At 43.0% G+C, this 25,552-nt stretch overlaps 2 protein-coding genes across 3 annotated transcripts in view; both read right to left on the reverse strand.

The window, feature by feature from the left end:
• lrp5 (low density lipoprotein receptor-related protein 5) overlaps positions 1 to 17,948 on the reverse strand; it is a 38,154-nt gene extending 20,206 nt beyond the window's left edge. For both annotated transcript variants that reach the window (XM_056599539.1, XM_056599538.1), the window contains exons 1-11: positions 17,680 to 17,948; positions 12,172 to 12,372; positions 9,345 to 9,561; positions 8,498 to 8,566; positions 8,194 to 8,322; positions 7,033 to 7,229; positions 6,412 to 6,543; positions 3,773 to 3,861; positions 3,310 to 3,528; positions 3,131 to 3,219; positions 2,834 to 3,005 (exon numbers count right to left, since the gene is read on the reverse strand). In XM_056599539.1, coding sequence (XP_056455514.1) covers positions 2,834 to 3,005; positions 3,131 to 3,219; positions 3,310 to 3,528; positions 3,773 to 3,861; positions 6,412 to 6,543; positions 7,033 to 7,229; positions 8,194 to 8,322; positions 8,498 to 8,566; positions 9,345 to 9,561; positions 12,172 to 12,372; positions 17,680 to 17,767 — 1,602 coding nt within the window. In that variant the 5' untranslated portion in view covers positions 17,768 to 17,948. The remainder of the gene's footprint in view (positions 1 to 2,833; positions 3,006 to 3,130; positions 3,220 to 3,309; positions 3,529 to 3,772; positions 3,862 to 6,411; positions 6,544 to 7,032; positions 7,230 to 8,193; positions 8,323 to 8,497; positions 8,567 to 9,344; positions 9,562 to 12,171; positions 12,373 to 17,679) is intronic.
• Positions 17,949 to 19,295: 1,347 nt separating this feature from the next.
• On the reverse strand, positions 19,296 to 25,235 carry wu:fa25f02 (uncharacterized protein C11orf24 homolog). Its single transcript, XM_056599632.1, has 3 exons — positions 25,022 to 25,235; positions 24,011 to 24,330; positions 19,296 to 22,615 (listed from the first exon to the last, which is right to left on the reverse strand). Exons 2-3 carry the CDS (start codon positions 24,180 to 24,182, stop codon positions 21,558 to 21,560), a joined length of 1,230 nt encoding a protein of 409 aa, XP_056455607.1. The 5' UTR covers positions 24,183 to 24,330; positions 25,022 to 25,235; the 3' UTR covers positions 19,296 to 21,557.
• Positions 25,236 to 25,552: the final 317 nt, after the last annotated feature.

Below are 25,552 nucleotides of genomic sequence, written 5' to 3' on the forward strand. Positions count from 1 at the left end.
AACTTGCAGTAAATTGATATTCAAATTGAATCGATTCTTATTTGTTTAGTCAAACATATGCTTTTACCATTATTGAAAATGTGAGTAATTAAGTAAATGCAATATGAACCTCCCAAATAACCGCAAGTGACCCCTTCCCCTCATTTCACAAAGGCAAGAAGCAAGCAACATTGGCCAGATAAAACTCCAGGATCAGATTTTACTGTTGACTCATCCAACTCTAACAGTACGCTCCAATTCCTAGCTTGGAATCTATTCAAACTCGTATACGTATTTGTGTACTCATAACCAAAAAAACATTGTTTGTGAAGATGCTTGTTTAGTCTGCTGTGGAACTGTTAATATTGTCTCTGTGTGTGGTCCGAGTTGTGTTACAGCCACTACAGTTTCAATGTGAACCAAGTTGTGTTTACATAGCAGAAAAGACAATCAAGCAATGTTGAATGTCAACGGCCCAATGAAAAGGGGAAAGAAAATGTGCAGCAAGCAGTAGTCTCACGAAGCAACATCTTCCCACTGCACACGAGGAAACGAGGAGCGAGAGAGCTGATGTCTAAATGAGAGCTACAGACACTGCTTTGTGTTTTCTTCCAGCGGGAAGGAGAAAGCAGGAGTGAAATGGCAGGAGACAGTGGAAACTCTGAGCAATGACAAGGTGTTTTGGGGCTTTTTTCCACCCTGAGGGCCTTACCTACACACAATCTCACACAAGCGCACATGCACACATGCACACAAGCTTTTTTTTTAAAAGGTTAATACACTTATAATGACAACAACAGGCTGGACTAAATCCTTTTTGTCAGCTTGCCAAAACGTGCGTGTGTGTGTGTGTGTGGGGGGGAACAAGACAGGTCACTTCAGTTTCTGCCCAACTGTTTTTGTATGTGTGTCTGTGTGTGTGCGTGTGTGTTTGTGTGAGAATGGTATGTGTAGGTGTATACTGTCCTTATATCGGCTCCTGGGTCTCATCATTATGGAGGACAGGGTTTTAAAAGGAGGCCCTAAGGTTTTGGAGAGCAATGTCATTCATCGTCTTTCATGGCGCAAAAAGGGGACAATGAACTCCAGATGATGGCTCTAATTTAAATCTTTATTGATAGACTCTCATCTACACAATCTCTGCCAGGCCACCTGCTGTTGTTTCTAGGGGGTGTTGAAAGAATGTCAAGAGTACTGTAGCAGGAAGTAGGATATCTAAAACCTCCTAAAAAGGATGGTTTGCTAAGTAGATGTTCTCATACATGTACCGATGCAATGTGTGGGGGCAATTCAATTTCACTCCTGTAGTTGATTTAATAGATTTCACAGACCAACAGCAGTAAAGGACAACCATAATAGTAATGGTTGTTCTATGAATTCCAAACTTCTGTCTATATAATAAAAATACAGATAATGTATCAGATGTCAAGCTGGACAGACATACAGACAGATAAAAATACATGACAAAATACCTTATTGCTCTGCCGAGTGAATGAATGTGCCATGTGCAATAAATCTGCATAATCGCACAACAAAGCAGACATTTTGTGTGTGTGTGTGTGTGGGTGTGTGTGCGCATAAAGAAGGCAATACATCCATCAAAGTGGCCAACAGAGACATACACACACAAGCTCTCTCTCAGACACACACACACACACACACACACACACACACACACACACACACACACACACACACACACACACACACACACACACACACACACACACACACACACACACACACACACACACACACACACACACACACACACACACAAGCGGGCTCACATACACACAGCTTTTCAAAGGAGGTGGTCTGAGTGCGGCGACTTCAGAAGCTATTTTCTTTCACCATGAAGTGGGGTGGAGGAGGTTTTGAGGTGGGAGGGGTGGAGTTTGGGGGTGAGGGAGGTGGCAATTGAAGAGTCAGATTTCTTAAGAAAAAAACTAAAAAGAGAGTTGAAAACAGAACAAGAGGGGAACAAGGAGGGGAGAATGGCTGTGAAAGAACCTCACAATCCACTGATTAAATGAGAAATAGGCCTGCATGTCAGTCATTTATCATTCCTTACAATGTTAAGTGGTTGATGCCATTTAGTTTCTTGCTGGCATCAGCAGCAAATATTTATGCATTAAATAATTATCCATTTGAAAACTTTTTCATTTTTAAAATGCATGTGACCATCATTGCGTGCTCTTGGATATTTAACAAAGCCTATGAGGTTCCCAACTATCGGAGCCATCTCAGTCAATGACAACACGCCTTCAGCTTCACAACAGATGGACTTTGAAACCCACACTCACGCCTGCATGACTTCAATATGAACCTTTCCTTTGAACATGAAACAACACACACACACATGCACACACACACAGGCCGAAGTAATGCATACTTCTTCATCTTCTGCTCAAACCATTGCAGCAACAATAACAGGGAGAATCTCCACAAAAGGGGCCATTAACATTTGTCTTTCCAGCCTTTAACAGATCATGAGGGAGTGGGAGGTGCAGAGCCGGGAGAAGGGAGGTGCCAGGAAGACAGAGAGATAGACAGAGATCAGCACTTTTAAATGGTGAGCGTTCAGCCGGTGATCCGTGACCACTGCATCTCTAGAATGCGGGCCCACTTGCCCTCGCTGCTGCGTGGTAAACAACGCGGTGGTAACAATGCGGTGGGACTGGGATTGTATTCACAAGTACCTCACAACCATTGGGCCGTGAGGAAAACCCCACTAAGGTGACCTTATCCTGGAGGGACATTCAGGACGCCTGGTATGAGTGCAGCCATTGGAACCAGAAAGGAAAGAGAGTGTAAATGAGTGCAAACAAGGCCCGGCCCAGCACGAGCGTACCTCTATCTTGTCCGTCTTGGCGTCCCCCCAGTACAGCTTCCCAGCGGCGTGGTCGATGGCCAGCCCGTTGGGCCAGCCCAGAGACGTGTTGAGCAGCACCAGACGCTCCGACCCGTCCAGGTTGGCTCTCTCTATCTGGGGTCGCTCGCCCCAGTCCGTCCAGTACATGAAGCTAGAGGAACACAGAGGAAGAGTGGTTAGAAATGTGTATGTGTAGGCGTGGAGGGGGGATACATCCTCAGAACACCTGCACTCAATACACAGAGGAACCCATCCGAGGCGAGCGCACACGCTCACCCGCTGACGGGGTCCAGGACTATCGCTCGCGGTTCGTCCAGGTTTTCGGAGATCAGGATCTTGCGGGAGGTTCCGTTGAGCCTCGTTACCTGTGGACGGCACAGGTTGAGACGCATGTGAGATCACGGTATGACGTGCAAAGCAACAGCCGCGGGTCGATGTCGGAGCCCGGCCTGTACCTCGATCCGGTCCGTGCCCGTGTCGGTCCAGTACAGGTTGCGGGCCACCCAGTCCACGGCGATGCCGTCGGGGTGGTCGAGCTCCGTGTTGACCAGGGTGACGGCGTCACTCCCGTCGATGCGGGAGCGCCGGATGGCCTTGACCTCGTCGTCGGTCCAGTACACGTGGCCGTCCACGGGGTCGTAGTCGATGGCGATGGCGTGCCGGATGTCCTCGACCTGGGGGCAGGAGACAGCCCGGTCAAGGGAGTGTGTGGATGTGCGTTTGCTGCTGCTCACACACTGGGAAGCATTATGCCCTGTTCCAAGTCCTTCAGCAGTTGTTAACCCTACTAACCCTACTCAACTTTCACATATTATAGTGTGTGTGTGTGTGTGTGCGTGTGTGTGTGCGTGCGTGCGTCCGTCCGTATGTGTGTGCGTGCGTGCGTATGTGTGTATGAGTGTGCACATGTTTGAGTACCTGTAGCACGATGTCAGTGAAGTCGGGCAGGTCGAGTGAGATCCTCCTCAGGTCGGTCCTCCGGGCCAGCAGCAGAACCTGCTCCGCTCCTGGACACAGAGCGTGATCAGCGACAGCTGGTTAAAACATGCCTCGTGCCTCGTCTCCTGATAAGCTGGGGAATGCACACTATAAAACGACTTCAGCGTCATGTTGACCAATTCTAAATGTACTCTCCGTAAGGATGAAGTAACATCTTGGATTCATGGAGATCCATGGCTGGAGGATCTGGACCCCAGCTGAATCCTTTAATGAGGGCATGAGGGTGGAGGCCAAGGGAGGCAAGTTCCTTTCCTTTGCCCAAGCTGCTCCCTTAGACCGCTGGGTTTTCATATTATTCATAATTATATACATCATTTCTAATCCTTTCAACAAAAGTTATGCTTGCAATGATTATAGTAAATATATATATATATAGTACAGCTTTAACAAGTAATTATTTTGGGCATAGCCGGCGTAGTCTATCCTACAAAAATGTGCACATATTAATGCCAATACAAACGCAATAAAAAGCAAACACTACCAAAGAATTACTGAAGGCTCCAGGCAGGCGTGACATAGGCTTGGGTCTGGTGGACATTCTGTTTTATGTCTTAAAACAGTTCAACTTAAGGACAAAATTGAGTAGCCTACTGGAAGGCTTGCAGCCCCCCATGGCGAAGTGAAAAGGGGGTTGGAGAGAGAGTTTCACGGGTTTGAGCGTAAAGATTTGTTTTTTTGTCCTGGCCAATCAAAGCACAAAAACAACCTTCCCGAGAACCCTCTGGAGGTTCTTTTGTTTTGCCGCTCGGTCTGATTTAGAGGGACCAATTATATCACAACACACACACACACACAGCTTTAGCCTTTGTATTGGCTCTGACTATGTTATATATCATTTGGTTCAAAGTACTTTCTCCCCAGCCTTTCTTGTCTTTGTTGTCTCCAGACTTCACTAGCCAGCTAATATATCTACCTCCGTCTATCTCCAACTCCCTTCCCCCATGGACACCAGGAGTGTGAGGAAAAACTCACGCTTTGAATGTTAGTAGGAGCAGATGCAGCCCAGCTAACCAATCAGAAATGGGCATTCCTGATGCCAATCAGATGTGACATAGACAGAATGCTGCCGTCTTTAAACAGAGCCAGTGGACCGAGGGCGGAATAAATGAACATTGCGAGAGAGGGAAGTGGAAGGCAAAGAAAGTGGGAGGAGCATTGGCTGTGATCTTCTCCTCGCTTCACTCAACTTGAGAATTAAGAAGCCCCCAACACACAAACACACACACACACACACACACACACACACACACACACACACACACACACACACACACACACACACACACACACACACACACACACACACACACACACACACACACACACACACACACACACACACACACACACACACACACACACACACACACACACACACACACACACACACACACAGACACACACCTGCCCCCACAATAACAAATGCCTTCAATTTAACCAGCCAAGCACAACAAATTAAGAGGCCTGGGTTTTGCTCATTGTCATTCACACACTTAAACAGCACACACACACACCCCATTTTACAACAATGGGGTATTGTTGCGTTAATTGTCAACAGCAGCTTTCGGAGTGGACTACATCGCTCATTCAAACACAATACACTCACATAGCCTATAAGAAACACACACACACACACACATGCTTTTGTCAGCCAGACAGAAAACCGTCTAATTGTTTAATTACTGTGGGATCAATATGGCTGCTGATCAGTTTGTGTCAGTTTTGGATTACGGCACTTATTTAACAACTCATAAGTTAGAAACACTGTGGGGGCAAACATGTGCTGCTCATAACACAGACATTACAACACTATACATTACTAACCTATGCACAAGAATAAATAAAGACACATGTTGCAATATGACGTAAAAGTAATTCAACCTTCGCTAAGTCCCGCCCCCCTTTGTTAATGTGGAAGAAAGTGAATATTGTGTTTTCCACAATATCAGCACCAAATATTCCAAAGGAAATAAAATCACATTTCTGGAATAATTAGAAAGAAAGCCCTAGAATATGCATTTGAGAGCTACAACACAATTCCATTTGTCGGTGGAGATATGTGATATGTGGTGGGCATTCAAAGCAAGGGAAAGGTTCCGCAGCCCCAACGCAGGGTTCACAGACACACAGCATGACAGTTCACGTGCAGGACAAATATATACAGCAACATTAATGTTCTCTCACAGCAGGGCCAGTCAAGATACCGTTTTATTTCTGAAAGCTCGGCATGCCTCCTGCACCTAGTTACGGTTGCTAACGTAGGATTGGACAGTGGCCATTCTAGGGAGGGGCTAAATGGAAGGTCAGCTCATCATAAATTAGAAATTTAACACACCCCATCTTTAGCTCACCTAAATTCAATTGACACTAGATAGATCATCAATTGAAAAGAACGTATGTGATTTAGTCCCATCCCCAGTTTGCCTCCGTGGGTTTATGGGTGCTAGTTTGTGTGAGATTTTTTCTCCGTGGCTTCTTATACATATTGTCACATGTGCGTGAGCATTGTCCAAGCATTAATGCTGGCATGGGGGAGGGGTTGCTGTGATTGTACGTACCGGGTTTGCACGTTTTTCCATCCTGTCTGAGCTGCACTCCCGTGGGGCAAGCACAGCTGTGGAAGGGCTCAACTGGAGACAGCAGGCAGAGGTGGCTACAGCCACCGTTTAGGTCACTGCATGGAGTATGAACTAGAAGGGTGTTGGGGCAGGGGGTGAAGACAGAGAAAAGGTATGGAGAGAGAGAGAGAGAGAGAGAGAGAGAGAGAGAGAGAGAGAGAGAGAGAGAGAGAGAGAGAGAGAGAGAGAGAGAGAGAGAGAGAGAGAGAGAGAGAGAGAGAGAGAGAGAGAGAGAGAGAGAGAGAGAGAGAGAGAGAGAGACAAATAGATTGAAAAAATGTATTTAGAAGTAAACAACAATGGAAAATCCAAGTTTTCTAAATCAGCCATGAGTAAAAAAATGCATTCTTAAAAGGCTTCACATATTCACAACATTGGAGACGGAGTGTTTTACTGTCCCCTGAACTCTACTAAACAGAAAGCCACGTGGTGCTGGAGGATCGGTCGCTCCCCAATGTTCTCTGGTGTAAGAAATGCAGCACAGGAACACACACACACACACACACACACACACACACACACACACACACACACACACACACACACACACACACAACGTACTGTAGGGCTGTCTCTGGGGTCCCAGCACTTGGATGTCCATGGGAGAGTAGATGCCATTGAGTATCTCGCGGGCCTCCGCCCCGTTGTGCTTGTTGCAGGCGTGGATGGAGCGTGTCTGCCAGTCCGTCCAGTACAAGGTCTCCCCAGACAGCGTCAGGGCGAACGGGTGGGTCAGGGTGCCCTCCACCACCGGCTCACTGCATGGGGGGGAGGGGGCACATAGTCATACACATGATGTGGAATGTCCCCAGATTACCTGATATTTACTTGACCTTTGATAGTACCTCGGTAACTTCATTTTTTTGTAGATTTAGTAAATGTCTATGCGCATGCAAATACAGGTCAAGATGAATGGGTATTTGTGTTCTTTCATTTTACTGTCTTGTATTATTTGTAGTACTTGATGCCTTTTGAAAAATACAGAACTGCAGTCAACATGGATGTATGTCTTCTCTGAACTGTCTGGCAGCATGTTCTGGGTTTGTATATGTGTGTACCATCAATTCTATATACTTTTACAATTTCTGTCGATTTATTGCAGAATTCTCCACAAAGATGGTGGTTATTATGTTACTATCGTTCAGCCTATTTGCCATGTACTTACTTTGAAAACATCTTACGTTTAAACGTTTAAATACACCAAAAGGAAAGGTAGGGTGGGTCCAAAGTGATCCCAGTGAACCTTGACCAGTGGCTCCCTGGCATGTCTGCTAACTGCCTTTCAAAACAACTATAGAGACATGTTGTAACTCTTGAAAATAGGGCTGAAAAGCTCACTTCCAAAGACTAATTTGGAAGTGAGAGAGAGATAGAAATGGTAAGGGGCTGTGCAATGGGCCAGCGTATGTTATGATTGGGGCCTCCATATGTTTTTGGTTTGGATAGCTACCCCCACCACCATCTCTCTCTTTCCGTCGTAATGTCAGACTCACACTACCGATTTAGTGAACATTTGTGTCTGTGTTTGCATGCGTGTGTGTGTGTATATTTTTCTTATTTCAAATGAAAGAATAGCTTTGCTTTTTGCTAAATACCTATGACTCTTATATCTTGTTTTCCGAAGAACCTGAGAACTTGAGAACTACGAGAACAACCCATGTTGGATCCCCATCAGAAGGCGCACATTTCATGTCAGAAACAGAGCAGCAGAGAGAATCGTACCGTGCAGATCCATCTAGGTTAGCTTTGTGGATGAAGCTGAGCTTTGCATCGGCCCAATACAGCTTCTGCTCCACCAAGTCAATGGTCAGCCCATTGGGCCAGTATATCTCTCTCACCACAATCACTTCCCTGAGAAAGGAAGAACAAAACAATCCAAGCAGAGTGTCAGTTTCAAAGCATTAATTGACCACCATGCCACCAGCACATGGTGGCATGAGCAGGGAGTCCTGGCCGGAAGAAAAAACTCCCAACAACAAACCAGTCCCAACAACTGGTTTCTCCAGTCAGGTCTTGATCCCAGTACCTGTTGCTGCCATCCATCCCTGCCCTCTCGATCCTGGGGTCCTCCCCCCAGTCCGTCCAGTACATTGAGCTGAAACACATAAGAGACATCTTCTTAACATCCATGGAATGTTTGGAAAGCACATTTCTGAAATTTTTGATGTGCGTCAAATATATTATGAAAAGAGATTGCACTAAAGGAGATTGTTTTTCTTTATCCTTCTTTAAAGGGGTTAACCTTCAATACAGGTAAAGGGAATACATAAAATAAGTAATCCAAGTTTACGAGACTGCTTGAAGTACAAATGTGTGTGTGTGTGTGTGTGTGTGTGTGTGTGTGTGTGTGTGTGTGTGTGTGTGTGTGTGTGTGTGTGTGTGTGTGTGTGTGTGTGTGTGTGTGTGTGTGTGTGTGTGTGTGTGTGTGTGTGTGTGTGTGTGTGTGTGTGTGTGTGTGTGCTTGCATGAGTGTGGCAAGTGTGGTTGAAACAACAATTGCAAAACCTAAGGCCTTAATAAGATAATAACAGTTCAACATGAGCTCACAACCTGTTTTACGCGGCTGTTAATCAGTGGCAGAATTTCCAAGAAACACACACAACTTTTATTGGCTTTTAAAGGTCAAAGGATGGTAAATATATGACATTCCTCTAGTTAATTTACCTTCTGGCCTAACGCAACAATAGATCGATCTGCTGAGACTGGAGCTAAGGAATATTCTGAGGTCGCAAATTCTTACACCCACTTTACCTCATCTCTATCATTGGGCATGTGTTTGTTCCATTGCTATGGATTATTTGTAATAATTTCATGGAAGAAAGAAGGACCATGGTGGAGAGAGCACGCAGACACGTCAACGAGTTCCTGTTTACCGATGGGCTGGGTTCAGAGCTATGGCCCTCGGCTGGTCCAGGTCTTGCCAAAACAGGACTTTCCTGGAACTTCCATCCAGATTGGCCACTTCAATCCGATTGGTTTCTGAGTCCGTCCAATAAAGCTTCCTGCCCAGCCAATCACACGCCAGGCCGTCCGGACTATCCAATCCTGATACAACAGCAGTCTGGCCTGTCCCGAGTGCTTCTTTAAACGCTTCAGGGAGAAAAGAGAGACCAGATGAACATGTGGGGCAGTGAGAGTGAAAGAGAGACCAAATGAACACTTGCAGCAGTGAGAGTGAAAATGAGACCAGATGAAAATGTGAGGCAGTGAGAGTGAAAGAGAGACCAGATGAACACACGGGGCAGTGAGACAGAAAGAGAGACCAGATGAAAATGTGAGGCAGTGAGAGTGAAAGAGAGACCAGATGAACACTTGGTGCAGTGAGACAGAAAGAGAGACCAGATGAACACGTGGGGCAGTGAGAGTGAAAGAGAGACCAGATGAACACGTGGGGCAGTGAGAGTGAAAGAGAGACCAGATTAACACATGGGGCAGTGAGAGTGAACACAGGAACAATCAAGGCAAACAGCTGCATGTGTGCCATTGTTAAACACATCAAAGGAATTTGCAAGGCGAAGATCCTGCATTCGGAAAGCTCTTAAACCAGCCATTTAGATTTTATTACAGGCACAGACCAAAGCTACAGTCTGATGAGAGTAATCAGCTGGCCCAATGTGCCTGTATGCAGCGCTAACACAGCAGGGACTCTGATGTATCAACCTTGAATCAACCAGTAGATTTAATTATGTTTAATAATACTCTAGGCCATAACTAATGCAAAATAAATAGACTCACAGTTATTACCCTAAATGATATCTTAGGATGCCACGTTTGATCATAAAAATGTGTCTTTGATAAACTTCATAGCAAAATAAAAAGAAGCTTGATACGTTCCCACACTGCACTGCGGAACAATAAGCTTGTAGCGAAGTTATTCAAATGTTCACATAAATAGTATATTGAAAGGTCCGGACCAAACATTCATTGTTCTTTTCCGATATTTACTTTGGCGTACAAGAACATGTAAAGGTTGTGTCAGAGTTGTGCACAACCATCACACTTTGATCTGGTCCGGTGAGCAAACACACAGTTTGCACCAGTCTATAATACAACAAAAAGAAACTGGATGTGTGTTGAATGGGAACCATTCACCTTTTGATACATTATCTGAGAAATGCAAATAGGTACATGGCCAGCTATACGATTTAACATTAACAGTTATCAACAGCATATAATGATTGAACTATTTATGATTAAGTGTCTGTCTGTAGTTAAAATAACATACCAGTCTGGGTGATTTGACTATTGTAACCAATCTCCTGGCTTCTCTAAAACATCTGTTACCATTAAAATAGTGAAGGGAAGATGGAGGTGGAGCAGCCTCAGAGTGAATAAGTTAGGAGGGGTATGGAGCAGCCTCACAGAGTGAATAAGTTAGGAGGGGTCTGGAGCAGCCTCACAGAGTGAATAAGTTAGGAGGGGTCTGGAGCAGCCTCACAGAGTGAATAAGGTAGGAGGGGTCTGGAGCAGCCTCACAGAGTGAATAAGTGGAGATGGAGGTGGAGCAGCCTCAGAGTGAATAAGTTAGGAGGGGTATGGAGCAGCCTCACAGAGTGAATAAGTTAGGAGGGGTCTGGAGCAGCCTCACAGAGTGAATAAGTTAGGAGGGGTCTGGAGCAGCCTCACAGAGTGAATAAGGTAGGAGGGGTCTGGAGCAGCCTCACAGAGTGAATAAGGTAGGAGGGGTCTGGAGCAGCCTCACAGAGTGAATAAGTGGAGATGGAGGTGGAGCAGCCTCAGAGTGAATAAGTTAGGAGGGGTATGGAGCAGCCTCACAGAGTGAATAAGTTAGGAGGGGTCTGGAGCAGCCTCACAGAGTGAATAAGTTAGGAGGGGTCTGGAGCAGCCTCACAGAGTGAATAAGGTAGGAGGGGTCTGGAGCAGCCTCACAGAGTGAATAAGTTAGGAGGGGTCTGGAGCAGCCTCACAGAGTGAATAAGTTAGGAGGGGTCTGGAGCAGCCTCACAGAGTGAATAAGTTAGGAGGGGTCTGGAGCAGCCTCACAGAGTGAATAAGGTAGGAGGGGTCTGGAGCAGCCTCACAGAGTGAATAAGGTAGGAGGGGTCTGGAGCAGCCTCACAGAGTGAATAAGTGAAGATGGAGGTGGAGCAGCCTCACAGAGTGAATAAGTGGAGATGGAGGTGGAGCAGCCTCACAGAGTGAATAAGTGAAGATGGGGGTTGAGCAGCATTACGGAGTGAATAAGTGAGGAGGGGGCTACAGTGTGCCTTACAGACTGAATAAGTGAGGAGGGGGCTACAGTGTGCCTTACAGACTGAATAAGTGAGGAGGGGGCTACAGTGTGCCTTACAGACTGAATAAGTGAGGATGGGGCTGCTACAGTGTGCCTTACAGACTGAATAAGTGAGGAGGGGGCTACAGTGTGCCTTACAGACTGAATAAGTGAGGATGGGGCTGCTACAGTGTGCCTTACAGACTGAATAAGTGAGGAGGGGGCTACAGTGTGCCTTACAGACTGAATAAGTGAGGATGGGGCTGCTAGTGTGCCTTACAGACTGAATAAGTGAGGAGGGGGCTACATTCGCCTTACAGAGTGAATAAGTGAAAATTAATGATTAAGTGGAGCAACCTTACAGAGTGACTTAGTGGAGATGAATAGTGGAGCAGAGTGAATAAGTAAAGATGCTTGAATTAGAAGAGACATCCTTGAAAAAATCGGGATAAGTGGGGCGGCCTTACAGTTGGTCGATTGGTTCCAGTGGGTCTGTTTGATGGCCTCCTCGCTGACGTCGGTCCAGAAGATCAGGCCCTCGGAGTACAGGAAGTCCACCGCCGCCGCGTCCTCGAGGTCGCCCACCACCACCGCCGACTCACCCCTCACGCCCTGCGCGTCCACCAGACGCACGTCGCGGCGGTTGGCAAACAGCAGGAGAGGCGAGCCTGGGGAGACAGCAGACGGGGGGGAACCTTTTGGTCAGGTTTAGCTCCTTGAAGTGCTACTGGGCAATATACTGCCCAAAATGGATGGTCAATATAATGTCACAGAATGATCATATAACATTAAGAACTAGAGGACCTCATTTCTTGCCCTGTGTATGTTATATCTCTCCTACTTCAACTGCATCCACTGTTCTACTTCTGATGTGTTAGCAAGACAAAGGGATGAGTTCAGAGAAAGGGAGTGTGAGTGCTGTGATCACTATTAACTTCCTTTCTAGTACAGCTTATGTTATTATGTAATTTGTGTGGTTTAAGGCACACTCAATATGATTGGCCATTGCTGATTATTCTATCCTCTACTCAAGTTTTCAATAAAAGTAAACTTGTGACGTGTGTTAAATCTGTGCCTCTGTCTGTTGCTAACATTTACTCTGCAGAATTGAAAATACAACAACAACATTGCGAACACCTTTTGTCTTGTCAGGGCCCTTCCCACTCATTGAGTTTGCCATCATTAGCAACCAGCAACCGAAGCCAAACCCCCAGACAGAGCCGTGTCAAAAGCTGTGACAGTTCTTAATACCTCTCCTCCACCTCTCAAATCTACCTAGATTTATCCCGGTTTTTCCCTTCTTTTGTCGTTTGCTTCCTTATAGATGCAGAAAGTTATTGTTTAGCACAACTGGGGCCGTAGTGTAGGGAAGGCAAGTGTGCCATAACTATCACAATAAATAAACACAGGATTGTACCCTAGAACAGACAAAAACTTTTGAAACAGAAATGTAAAAGGATATGGAATACAGATATATCTAGATCAGTTCACTTAAAAAAGAAAAAATATATATTAGTAAATTATCTTACACATCTTAATTTTAAATCTGCAACTATGTCGCTTTTCCACTCTACAACATCTAACATCATCTCAGATTCACAACAACAATATAAAAAAAACTTTTTATACAACCAGCAGTACCTGTAAATGACACCGGTAGAGTTACTTGACATCAATCCCTCTTTAAGAATAATAAGAATAGCTGTCGGAAGCAGGCGGCTGCAGCCCCAGCTACTGACACGCGGCCTGTGGTGAAGCCTTGTGGCGAAGGCCCGGCTGGCACGGTGGTGAGCTTGGCACACATTTTGGCACATCTCCGAGCCAACTCTTAATACCCTCGGCCCAAAGACACACTGCCTGCCAACGCACGTCTGTGGTCATAGCTGGGCCCGATCAATAAATTAAAGAATGAAAATCGCTTGCATATTTTGTAGAGTTGTCTTTCTACAATAACCTACTGGGAAGCAAATGGGCTATTTGTGACCAGTGTAACCGTACACTCACAGAGCCATCATGGTCGCTTTCATAACTTTTCAACTTTCCTGAGCTTTTGCTCGTGGGCATATGTGGACAAAATGCATTTTGTCCACATATTTATGTGTATCCAGAATTTCAGACATTCTATGGTAAGAGTGAAATAAACGTCACCTCACCTGGCTTCACCTCACAGTCGTGAACATACAGAAAAATGTATACAGTTGTCATTAAGACAGTGAGTGCTGTAGCAGGTGAGGATTTTTTTTACGCTCACAACAGCAAAAAGTCATAATTCTGTCATATTTTAAAGGCCTAATATGTGGGATAGTGTGATCTCATATGGGGTCAATTATTTTATTTAGTGCATATTATACTCGGGTGGAAAATGACAGATCATGTGTAGTGCAGTTAGGCTCTCTGTGCTCCAAGATAAGGGTCGGGAATACAAGAATGTTGTGTCCCACACCTGGAGGCCGTATGTAGGCCCAATGTGAATTTCATCGTAGATTTTCCACAAAATGATAAATGAGGGCCAAAATGCCTGTCACCCATAAAACAAAGAAGAAAATCAACCCACCTTTTAAGCGTGTGTGTATGCACGTGTGTATGAGCAGCGGAGGAGTTCAAGGGATTCTTAAGGGATTTTAAGGGGTTTACCATCTGGGTGCAAGAAGGATACAAGAAGGGACAATGGGAGTGTGACACAAAAACCAGGGTTTAATGTCCCCACCACACAGACATACACACAGAAGCACAGAAACACATATGTGGTCGTACTTTGCAGAAGCCTAACCTGGAAACCTCCCGGTAATATGTGGAGGGAGGAAGAGATTTTCTCTTCACCTCCCCAGTTGGGACAAGAAGAATGTGCATGGCACGCACGCCGCACATAGAAATGCAATTAGCCAGTATGCATGAGTGGACTTGGAGAAATAAGGTGGTCTAGATTAGAACTAACTTCCTCTTCTTTCTTGCCTTCCCATGCCCTGCTCCATACACGCCAAACTTTCCATCTTCCACACTCATTTCTTTATATCTTTTAATTCCTTCTACTCTCATTCCATTGAAATCAACCTCCTTACAATTTTTCTCTCTTCTTCTTTCCCAGTAAGTACAACAATCTCCCTTTCTTTCCTTTCTTTCTTTTTTTCTTTCTTTCTTTCCGTTTTATTCCTTCCCTCATCCTTGTGCTCTGACTACATGGTATCCAAACAGCAGCACAGTGTTTCTGTTCCACACCAGCACAAAACAGAGACAAAGCAGAATATATACTTGATGATATCTTAAGCATACGACCCCACTCCACCTGACACACATTTCATTTTACAACATTAATCCCAGCCTGTAAGCCTAAGGGTAGGCAATTTGACATAACCCACCCATTGTTTATAATATATTGTTAATTGTTCCCGCAAGGTAATTCACAGTATTTCGGACACTGTGGCGCTCTGGCTTCAATGATATTTGCGGATCCAACCCGGGGGATCTGACCGTGTTGAGTCATGTAATAAGGGAAATCATTTTGTTTGTTTGCACGTTTCCACCTGTGAGGTGCATAGAGAGTGATCAAACAAGAGTTGACAAATTAAACAAATATCAGCCTTTGTAGCAGGATGCGTTCAAGATCACCGATCTAGCGTAGTCATTCACGTTCGGTGAATAGAACAGGAAGTGCAACTTGTGCCGAAAGTGTTCACAACTTCAGATAATCGCTTGGCAGGTGTTTCGGTACCAAAGGAACCAGGTGGAGCCTCTCATAATGCCATTTTTATGTTTGCTGCAAGTATCAAGTATACTTCTTGATATATGTGCACTCACAGAATATCAGGCTTTGGCTGATTCAATCCGTGCTTGGCCAGTACTTCAACACCTACGCACCTACGCACGCGCGCGCGCGCGCGCACACACACACACACGTCTCACACACACACACACACACACACACACACACACACACACACACACACACACACACACACACACACACACACACACACACACACACACACACACACACACACACACACACACACACACACACACACACACACACATTTTCACAAAGAGATGTGATGTTTGCTTGGTCTGCTTGAGTAGACGTTACACTACTCCACTGCTTTCGACAGCATGTGTGAAGTGTGCCTAATATTTTCATGAGGTGCAATGTGTGATCCCTTCTCCCAACATTCTTAGAACATCAAATGTAAAACTTACTGGACTATGGACTATGAGGGACTATGTCAGTTATTCGCCTCTGACCATAACAGCAAATTAACGTCTATCCCCAACACTCATCCCATCATACTTGATTTGTTCGCCTTGATAGCTTGTAAAATAGGCTTCACTCTAGTTTGCTGTGTCCCGTGAGGGAAATGATCTTATTGCTAAATAAAATTGCATGCGTTTTAAATTGTACATTGTTCATGCTAGGCGATAAACACACATTTGGAAAGCTATGTATTTTGAAAGGCAGAACCATACCAAATAATCACATATCCTCCTGATCTGGAGGGAATATTGAGCTATTTCTAATTGTAGACCTATATTCTTTATCTAACATTTTAGTGCAAGTCTATTGTCACTTTATTAACTCTCGTATAGTCTTAAGTTGATGTTGCTCCTTGATTAAACACAAAGGTATGTCTGTTTTTGTTTGTGAGGTGTGTGTGTGTGTGTGTGTGTGTGTGTGTGTGTGTGTGTGTGTGTGTGTGTGTGTGTGTGTGTGTGTGTGTGTGTGTGTGTGTGTGTGTGTGTGTGTGTTTGTGTGGGTGTGTGTGTGTGTGTGCTTGTGTGTTTGTGTGTGTGTACTCTGCAGCTGTGAGGTATGAACTATAAAGGTTTCTGCTTTTCAACGTTTTTTTGTTAATGTAATAAAGAAATGTCACTGATAAATTTAATTATTAGGACGCATTGGACAGTGAAAATGTATGCTGTGAAATATTACAGCCTGATCAATTATATTGCTGGTGAATCCAAAATGAGCTCTCACAGCCCAGTGTGATTTTTAAGCATATTTTAAATCGGAGTCGTGTGTAAAGCTGCTTCAAAGAGTAATGCAAAACTGGACCGACCAATCAGTAAAATGTATGCTAGTTGTTTGTTCTAATAAAATATTGCTATATTTTTGAGATATGGTCTACCACAAATTAAAAGCCCTGGAAGAGTGCAGTATCTTCTGCGCTCTGGCAGTATGGCTGCAGTTTAGTAAAAATAAATTCAAAGCATAATAATTTCATCCATCTCTCAGACATGCTGGGAAACGGCTTTAATCCACTCAGATAAACGAAATCCAAATCATAGAATCACAACACCAAAGGGTAGCCCAGATTTTGGGATGTATTGCTCGAAGGTCGCAGACTAGACCCGTTTATGAAAAGTTTTTGAAATATAGTGAAAGATACATAAGCAAATGTAAGGGAATGTGGGAATATGTTATGAATATGGAGATATGTTATGAATCTACCAACAACGTGTCTTAAATGCATATATACACATTTTACTGTGGTTTAAGTCTTGTTTGACACCCGACACCGACCGCGAGATTATTAAAGATACTAAGGCCCGAGCGAAATGCCCCGACTGGCCAAATAGTTAGTTGATGCTCGCCATACAATCCTATTGACAATGTATGTTGGCGGTAAATAAAAGTACTTTTTAAAAAAATAACCCAAGATGTAACTTGTTATTAAATGTCGCACACGTCACACACTTTCCTAGACAGTTCTACGAGTTGCAGAACTGAGCCGGAGGAATCTAAAACCTTTCGACTCTCCAAATATCTGGGTAATGTACAATAAGTCGCTTCGTTAACTGGTTATAATAACATTATAACGTTTCACAACACCGTTTTTTTAATCTTTGCAGGTAGGTAGGTTTACAAAAAGGTTATTATCCGCACAAAATCCCAGCACTACTTCCAAGTTTCTCCTAGGGCTCCATGTTCAGTTACCATCGTGTGGCTACCTTCGAAGGGTGCCCGAACAAACAAGTCAACCTACCGTGAACTATCCACACCAAGCAACTCCAAAGCAACACCAATTCCTTGAGTAAAATTCCCATTGCAAGTCGTCTCCACCTTAAATCCATATTTGGGACTCCATAATGAGCGTGGTCTACTCCTTGAGAAAGGTGTATAGTAGTCCACTCCGCTGTGAATGCTTCTCCAAAGTTGTATTGTAAGAATCCCAGCGATACTTTTTGTTCCGCCGACTCGCGCTACTTCGTACTCCAGGCTGAGCGACGACCCAGCGTACTACATAACGGCAGGCGGAACTGACGTCTATGGCAAGCCATTTTAGCTTCGGCCCCAAACTTTATTCGCCCTATCCCAAGTCCAGAAGCTTTACTCAGTGGAAGAATTACACTTAAGTTGGTTAAGGTTTTTATTCAAGACAGAAGATACATCATTATTACAATTGAGTTCCATTTTTACTAGTAACAACAAGTTGCTAACATAGGCTATGTTAATCAAGTAAATGGAAAATGATCCTTGTTGTCTTCAGTACAATCGTTATTTTTTTTATTAAGGTAATCTAAATATCTCCATTCAAAGACTTTTATTACCAAACATTTGAGGTTGAAATGATTGTCACCAAACAAAATTAATGTTACTCAGTAACATTAATTATGTATATTTTTTATGTCGATCCCAATGGACATGACATTAGCAATAAAATATATAAAATATAATAAAATAGGACTATGCAATTGAACCTGCATGATGATGATGATTATTATAAAAAATATAAAGCTACTAATAATAACAATAAGGATTATTATTATTATTATTAAGATCACAGAGGATAATCTGTCCTGTATTTTTACCACCTATTTTAAATGTTTTGTCCCTTTTGGCGCCAACTAGTGGTTAAAGAAAGTCCACCCTTCAAATGACCTCATGCCATTTCCTACCTCAGCATCAATGATGACTTCTGATAGCCTCTGTAATTATCTGATAATACCTGATCATCACAATCTGTGTGTGTCGTTGTGTGTGTGTGTGTGTGTGTGTGTGTGTGTGTGTGTGTGTGTGTGTGTGTGTGTGTATCTGTGTGTGGGTTTGTGTGAGGCCAGCGCTGTTTTAGTTCTAGATAATAAAATGATAGATATATGGTTTCTATTACTTGCAACCACATTAGTGGTTACAATGTTGACATGGTCTATGCAAAGAAGTATATAAAACCTGGGAAGAGGTGTGCGGGTACGACATAATACCTCTCTTTAACTATACATCTGACAGTATATCACTATCTTCTGGGATTAGTCAAGTAGACAGTCATGTGTCCAATAGGACTTGTGAGGTGAATTGGCAGATGCCAGGAAGAATAAATAGTGCTAATAATAGTTGGTCTTCCTGAAGGTGTGCTGATAAAGATTTTTTCTTGGCATTCGCCATGCCACCTTGTGTCAATATTAGCAACAAGCATCTCAAACTATCAAGCCAAAGACATACTTCCAATAAAATCCTTAAAGAATCCTTAAAAATTAGCTGCAACTAAAATGATATGCGTAACTATAAAAGCCAAATTTTCAGCGAAAGCATCTGGCCAAAATAGACGAATTAAATCAGAAACATCAGTCAATGGTGCAATTGCACAGGAGCGCATGTCTAATGTAATGAAATATCACAAAAAGACAGGATTCTCATAATTTATTTTTTGGCAAATAAACATCTTTCAATAGTGCATTAACACAATGTCAAAGTTGTTATGGAAATATTAGGACTTCAAGGAACTAACTGGGCCATGAAACATAATTCAATAGTGAACACATGAGCCAGTGTTATTTCTAGAATATTGGACATTTACATTTGCGAACATGAGCAAATCTTAGAATGTGAGTTCCAAGTAATATTAACAAAGTCAAAATCCTAGCAAATACACATTTTGGCAGATGACAGGAAGAATAAGTCACACCTGATTTGTAATGTCTGAAAACTTGTCACACTTGACACACGCAGAAATATAGTGACCTTTTTTTCGAGCAGTTTCAATAGTTGCAAACTAAACTTGAACAACCCACATAAACATACTTTCACATACACATACTCAGCCTTCACCCCAGTATATCAATGTTCTTACATGGTACATGCAGAATATCAAACACCAGTTGATCAGAAACAGACAATCACTCAGACACCAAACTCACTTTTCTGTATTGCGAGACATACAAATACTCAAGAATCCATAACACTAATGAATGATGGCTGTTATTCCTCTGGCTCCACAATGATCTGCTTCAGCCAAACTTTGGCGATGGCCCATGTGGAAGACTTAAGTGTACGGTATATCAATGAGGAGATGAAAGGGCATTTTATTCATCTTGGAATCAGAGAGAATCAAATGCACTTAATGATTCGGTTTGTGTTTTCTGGTTTTGGGAACTGTTTTTGATGGATACAATAACCCAAGGCAAATAAAAAGTGAATATTGAATGTGTAAAATTACACAACAAAAGAAAAATGTAAACAAAGGGATTTCAGTCAGAGCTGGAGACATCGTCAGCATTACACAAGCTACATTCATTTACAAAGTTCCTGAAAATAACAATAGTTAAGCTTGCTCTATAATGTAAATTTCCTTTGGTGCATATTATAAACATTTTGAAGTTAGTAAACAAGTTCATAAACTAGTTTCTATACAAAATCATATAATGGTTTGCAAGTGTCCAGGCTGGAATGCAATATTTGAAATGGTTAAAGGAAAAGCCTTTGCTTAATGTTCAATGAATTACAAAACCCAGTCAGAAATGTTGGTGTACATGTCCACAATACATAATTATGAATTCCGGTAAATATAGCTTTAGTGCATTATCAAAAATAAAGTGGTTCAAATGTTACACTCTGATATATGGAGATACATTGAATAGCAAAAGCAGACCAAACGACAGAATGGAAGACTCTGGAGGGAATCAATTTGAAATGAACAGACGGATGCAAAAAATAAATGGCGAGAGGTTACATTTGCATAAGCCCCTTAAACTTAATCAACCGACACAATCTTCCACATGGTGGTCCATCCCTCTCTGGCCCATCTCCATCCAGACCAGACATAGGCCTTAAAGAAGTGTGAAGAACACAAGGCGCGCACATACACTGCTGCTGTGCAAGAGAGACGGAAAAACGAACTATTTCCTCAGTTGGCATCAATACCTTTTAAGGCTCAAACATCCTTCTCGGAAAAATACTTGCAGTTCTCTAGTTTTTTTTCTATCTTGAATCATTGCAGAAGTGCCAATAATTCCTTATACTTAATCATTTTTACGATGTACATTTTCTGCAGCTGGTTGTGGTTGAAAGACACATTTCAAATTGTATCCTCTACCAAACAACGATAACATCAGGGATTAAGTCACCACCAACCTTCAATATCCATCCCATAAAAATAGAAAATAATTGAAGCAAATGTATAATCAATGTAAACAAAATTAATTTGTGCATAAACAATTTGTATGGTGTGTTGTATGCAAGGTCTTTTTTGCGGTTCAGCACTTAAAACCTTCACACAGGCCAAATCCAAACCCGTGTATCAAGGCACCAGTTACTACAGCGACTATTGTCTGCACTTGTCCAAAACAATTTAATTTAAACTTTAAACATTACCCTCAGTTACTTCTTCCGTGTTGTAACATAGAGGCCACCCCCCAAAAACCCTACTGTTATCAATGCTGCTGCCTCTCAAATGTATTCGATGCGTGTGATCTTCGGGAAAGAAAAATGGAAAGGGATCCACAATGCACTCATATCATGTATATGCCTTGTAAGTCCCGGGTAGGAAGACAATGAACCCAGTTCCTGAGGAAACCTTAGCCAGCTCTTCCTTGCTGAAGCTCTCTCAGCCCTCTTCAGCTCCTAGTAGCATCACCCCATTCCCCGTCCTCACACACCGGAGTCAGTGTACATGCCGTTGATCAGGTAGTCCACCTGTGTGTAGTCCTTCCTGCGGTAGCTCTCAAAGGCCTGCACCACAAACAACGCCACTGTGACTACAAAGAAGAGCAGGCCGAACAGCAAGACGGCCAGTAAAGAAGCAGTGTCTGCCAGATGGAAAATAATTGCAGTCGAGATGGTACTAACATCACTACGAGCAGCAGCAGTAGTAGTAGAAGTAAAAGTAGTAGTAGAAGTAGTGGAAGTAGACAACTCAACAGGGGCACCGGTAGTCACTGAGGTCTTGGGTTTTAGGGCTGAAGGAGGAGATGGTGAGGCTGGTGGCTGGGGGTTCTTCTCACCTGTGGAAGTCATGGTTGTCGTTGTGGTAGATGGAGTAGTGGTTGTTGTTGTCTGTGCTGGCGCTGCTGTTGGGGCTGATGTGGTTGAGTTAAGTGTTAATGCAGTGGGCATGGTGCTAGATTCAGCAGGGTTGGTGGGCGCTACAGGTACGACTGGCCTAGAAGTGACAGTCGCAGTGGTGGTACTAGATTTATTGCTAGCGTCTTCTGGAATAAGACCACCTGCATAGTCAGGGCCATTTGAAAGATGGAGAGAATCGGTCGACAAATTGGACCTGGGAATCGGGGAAGGCGATGTGGAGGCTTGGTCCAGCAGGTGTTTCCCTATAGATTCATTTGTTTGGGTAATATGAGCAACTAGTTTGGTGGCTGGTTTGGGTGATGACACAGACGTTGTAGATTCTTTTGGGGGGTCAATCGGTTGTGGAGCAACACTGAGGGGCCTTTCTTCTGTTGATGGGTTTGGTGGTTGGTTAAGTGTTTTGTCTAGTAATTTAGTGCCATTCGATGGATGGTTGAAGACTGTGTGATTGTTTCGCAGAGAGATGACAGAGGTTTCCTTGCTGGTTCCTTGTTTCAAAGACGTTTTGTCATTGGGCTCTGACACGTTAAGTCCATCTGTTACTCTTGAAGAGGAGTTGCTAGAGCTGGAATTAGAGAAACCGCTGGCTTGTTTTGTGCTGTTGTTGGGGAGAGCCTCCTCACCTGAACAGAGAACAATAAAATGTTGGCATTAGAATAATGCATCATTACCTTTGTTAAAAGGTAGTGTAAATTGTTGAAGCATTGAAGGAGTTTATAATAGAACTCAGAACGCAGTTTTGTGTTCTTTAACTCTAATTAAATGGCATTCTGAAATGATAAAAACATAATCAATTTAATTAGGATACATTTTAAATCAATTAAAATTAACTCATGTCACCACTATATTAGTTAAAAAAACTAGTCACATTATTAATTATGTGGCACAGCAAATCTGGCAAGTATGCACTCTCAATTAACTTAAATGGAGAGACACAATAGACCCTGCTTAGTTTTCTTACATGAATGCATTTGAAAGTAGGAGAAAGTCCCCAGTTCTATTTGGAGGCAGCCTCTTTTTGCTTTGAGGCACCATTGAGCCCAATCAAATGACAAGCAACCCCTCTCATCCTTTCCATAACACTATGATAACAGCACTATAAAAATGGATTGTGTTGTTCATAAAAAGATATCACAACTCATGCTCTTGTCTTTTATGATTTAGTCTAAACACCTAGAGTCTGCATCCTTTTCTCTTGCTGCTAGTTGTTCCAACACCAATGTAGAATAGAATCTCTTACACAATTGCCTTCCTCTGCCTTTCTCTCAGCCTAAGTTCAACTCATTTGTAAGTCTTCCAATATGTGTAAAAAAAAGTACAAAAAATGCTTGCTGCATACCGGAATGTTACCTGCAATGGTATTGTGTTTTCAGACACACACACACACACACACACACACACACACACACACACACACACACACACACACACACACACACACACACACACACACACACACACACACACACACACACACACACACACACACACACACTTGAAATGATACATCCACCACTGGGCAATGTGCTTAAGAGGAAAACACCAACGAAACAAATGTCTCTGGTTCTTCATAAAAGATGTAGTACACTGAGACACCTCCCCATATCTCTTGTTTTCTCAGCTTCCACAACCCAGTCACTACAATCCAAACAAAGCGTGCAGGTATGTGAAATCAAACGGTTCTTGCAGCTGTTTTCCTTTAAGAAAATTGAAACAATGTGGGTTCTGTTAAACTATGAAAAAGTGCATATTTTTCTAGATCATCTGTCTATTAAACTGACAATCATCACCGATACAACTACTTTGTTGTTTGGCCTCCATTGTACATAAAGGTGGGACCCATAATAACTTCACTGACCTAAAACCTTTTGTTTTAATAAAATGTGATTCAAACAGTGGTCAACCTGTTTATCACAGAACGTGGCAAAGTTAGTTTTTTTTATTTGAGTAACAACAGCCAGGCAGCCTGTTGTACAGCTAGAATTGCATAATAAATTTCACCACCCATGATCACTTACATGAACCGTTGCAGTTTGCTTCGTTTGGCGTGACAGAATCTCCCAATTTTGGTGCCCTCCTGGCTACTGCTTTGCAGAGGGAGGTTTCTGGGAAAAGCATCAGTAGCGGGAAGGAGAAGAAAAGAAGGAGGAGGACTGGAGGTGGCAGGAGTAGGGAGGGATATGAAGACATAATGGTGGAGTTGGGGAACACATACACCCACGCACACACACATACATACACCCACGAACAACCAAACACCCTTACATATAAAGCTGTGCAAGAGCACAACCCACATTCACAGTGATTGTACAGCAAAATAAATAACTGTACAAGTCACCTGCATTCAGGGGGAAACAGGGGATCAAGGAGCAGTGGAGGGAGGGAGACGATAACACCACAATTAATCATCAAGAAAAAAAAGCATAAATGTTTGACACGATCCGAATTTGGGGAAATCAGTCATACGCCATCAAATTGTGATACAGTTTCGAACGTAACGTTGCAGTAAAGTTTTGGAAACTAAAGCTATATTTGTTCCAAATAACTAACTTTGCAAATCTCCCACTAGTGGATAAAATTCCAAGAATAATAGGCTTCCGGAGAGGTCTTGTAGCCCTCCCTAAATGTAAACAACAAAACGTGCCAACGTGGAAGACAACTGACAACCTAGCTTACATCCTAGCGGCACTTCATTCGGCATTATGCTAGTTCAGTTCACAGTCAACTTAACTCTGGGCCATCTTATATCAACCACTAATGCGGTCACTTTATTATCACATTTAAAGTTATTCGTTAGCGGGAGCAAACGATTGACGATACCAAACGATGCTCAATGTGACAGCTATAATGCTAAGCTAATACAGTTTGCCATTCCTACGTGAACAGAAGTCAATAAGCAATTTAAATTAACTCGGTTCACTGTTTCTTTATTAGCGTGAACATCGTCCGAGCAGTGAAGTAAACGCTAAAACGGAAAACTAGGCTAGCTACTTCCCTCATGTCATCCCACTAGCAGTTTCGTGACTTACCAGTTCTGGACCGCCGCTGTCTTCTCTACACACATTTAGAAGACCACACGTAATGTTCTCTGCCCGGATTCTTATAAACAGATCTACCACCAAGTATGTGGCTATGTTGTTCAGAGTGTCACCGTATTACTGGTGGCCAGTAGCGGGAACAGAAGAGGAAGTGACTGTGCTGGACAGATTAGCTTGCACTACAATGTTTTACCAGGAGATGGTGGCAAGATCCACCGATATGATTCCGACTGCCAATAAAAATTTATTCAAATAAAGTTCGAAAGAATTTGTCATCAGATTGTCATACGATGTCAGAAGAAACTAATAATATAGATAACAAAAGCTATAGATGTAGACTTACAATTTAATATAATTTATCATCATATTAATTCGTTTTTTTATTTTTGGTCTCTTTCAAATTTAATTCAAAAAGCTTTATTAGCATGGGAAACAAACGTTTACATTGGCGGTAAAAGAAAAAAATAGGAGGTCTAAATATTAAACGGTAAATTCAAAATATATATACATATGAAATAGCAG

Source organism: Gadus chalcogrammus, chromosome 9 (genome assembly GCF_026213295.1).
Source record: "Gadus chalcogrammus isolate NIFS_2021 chromosome 9, NIFS_Gcha_1.0, whole genome shotgun sequence".
NCBI classification, from domain to species: domain Eukaryota; kingdom Metazoa; phylum Chordata; class Actinopteri; order Gadiformes; family Gadidae; genus Gadus; species Gadus chalcogrammus.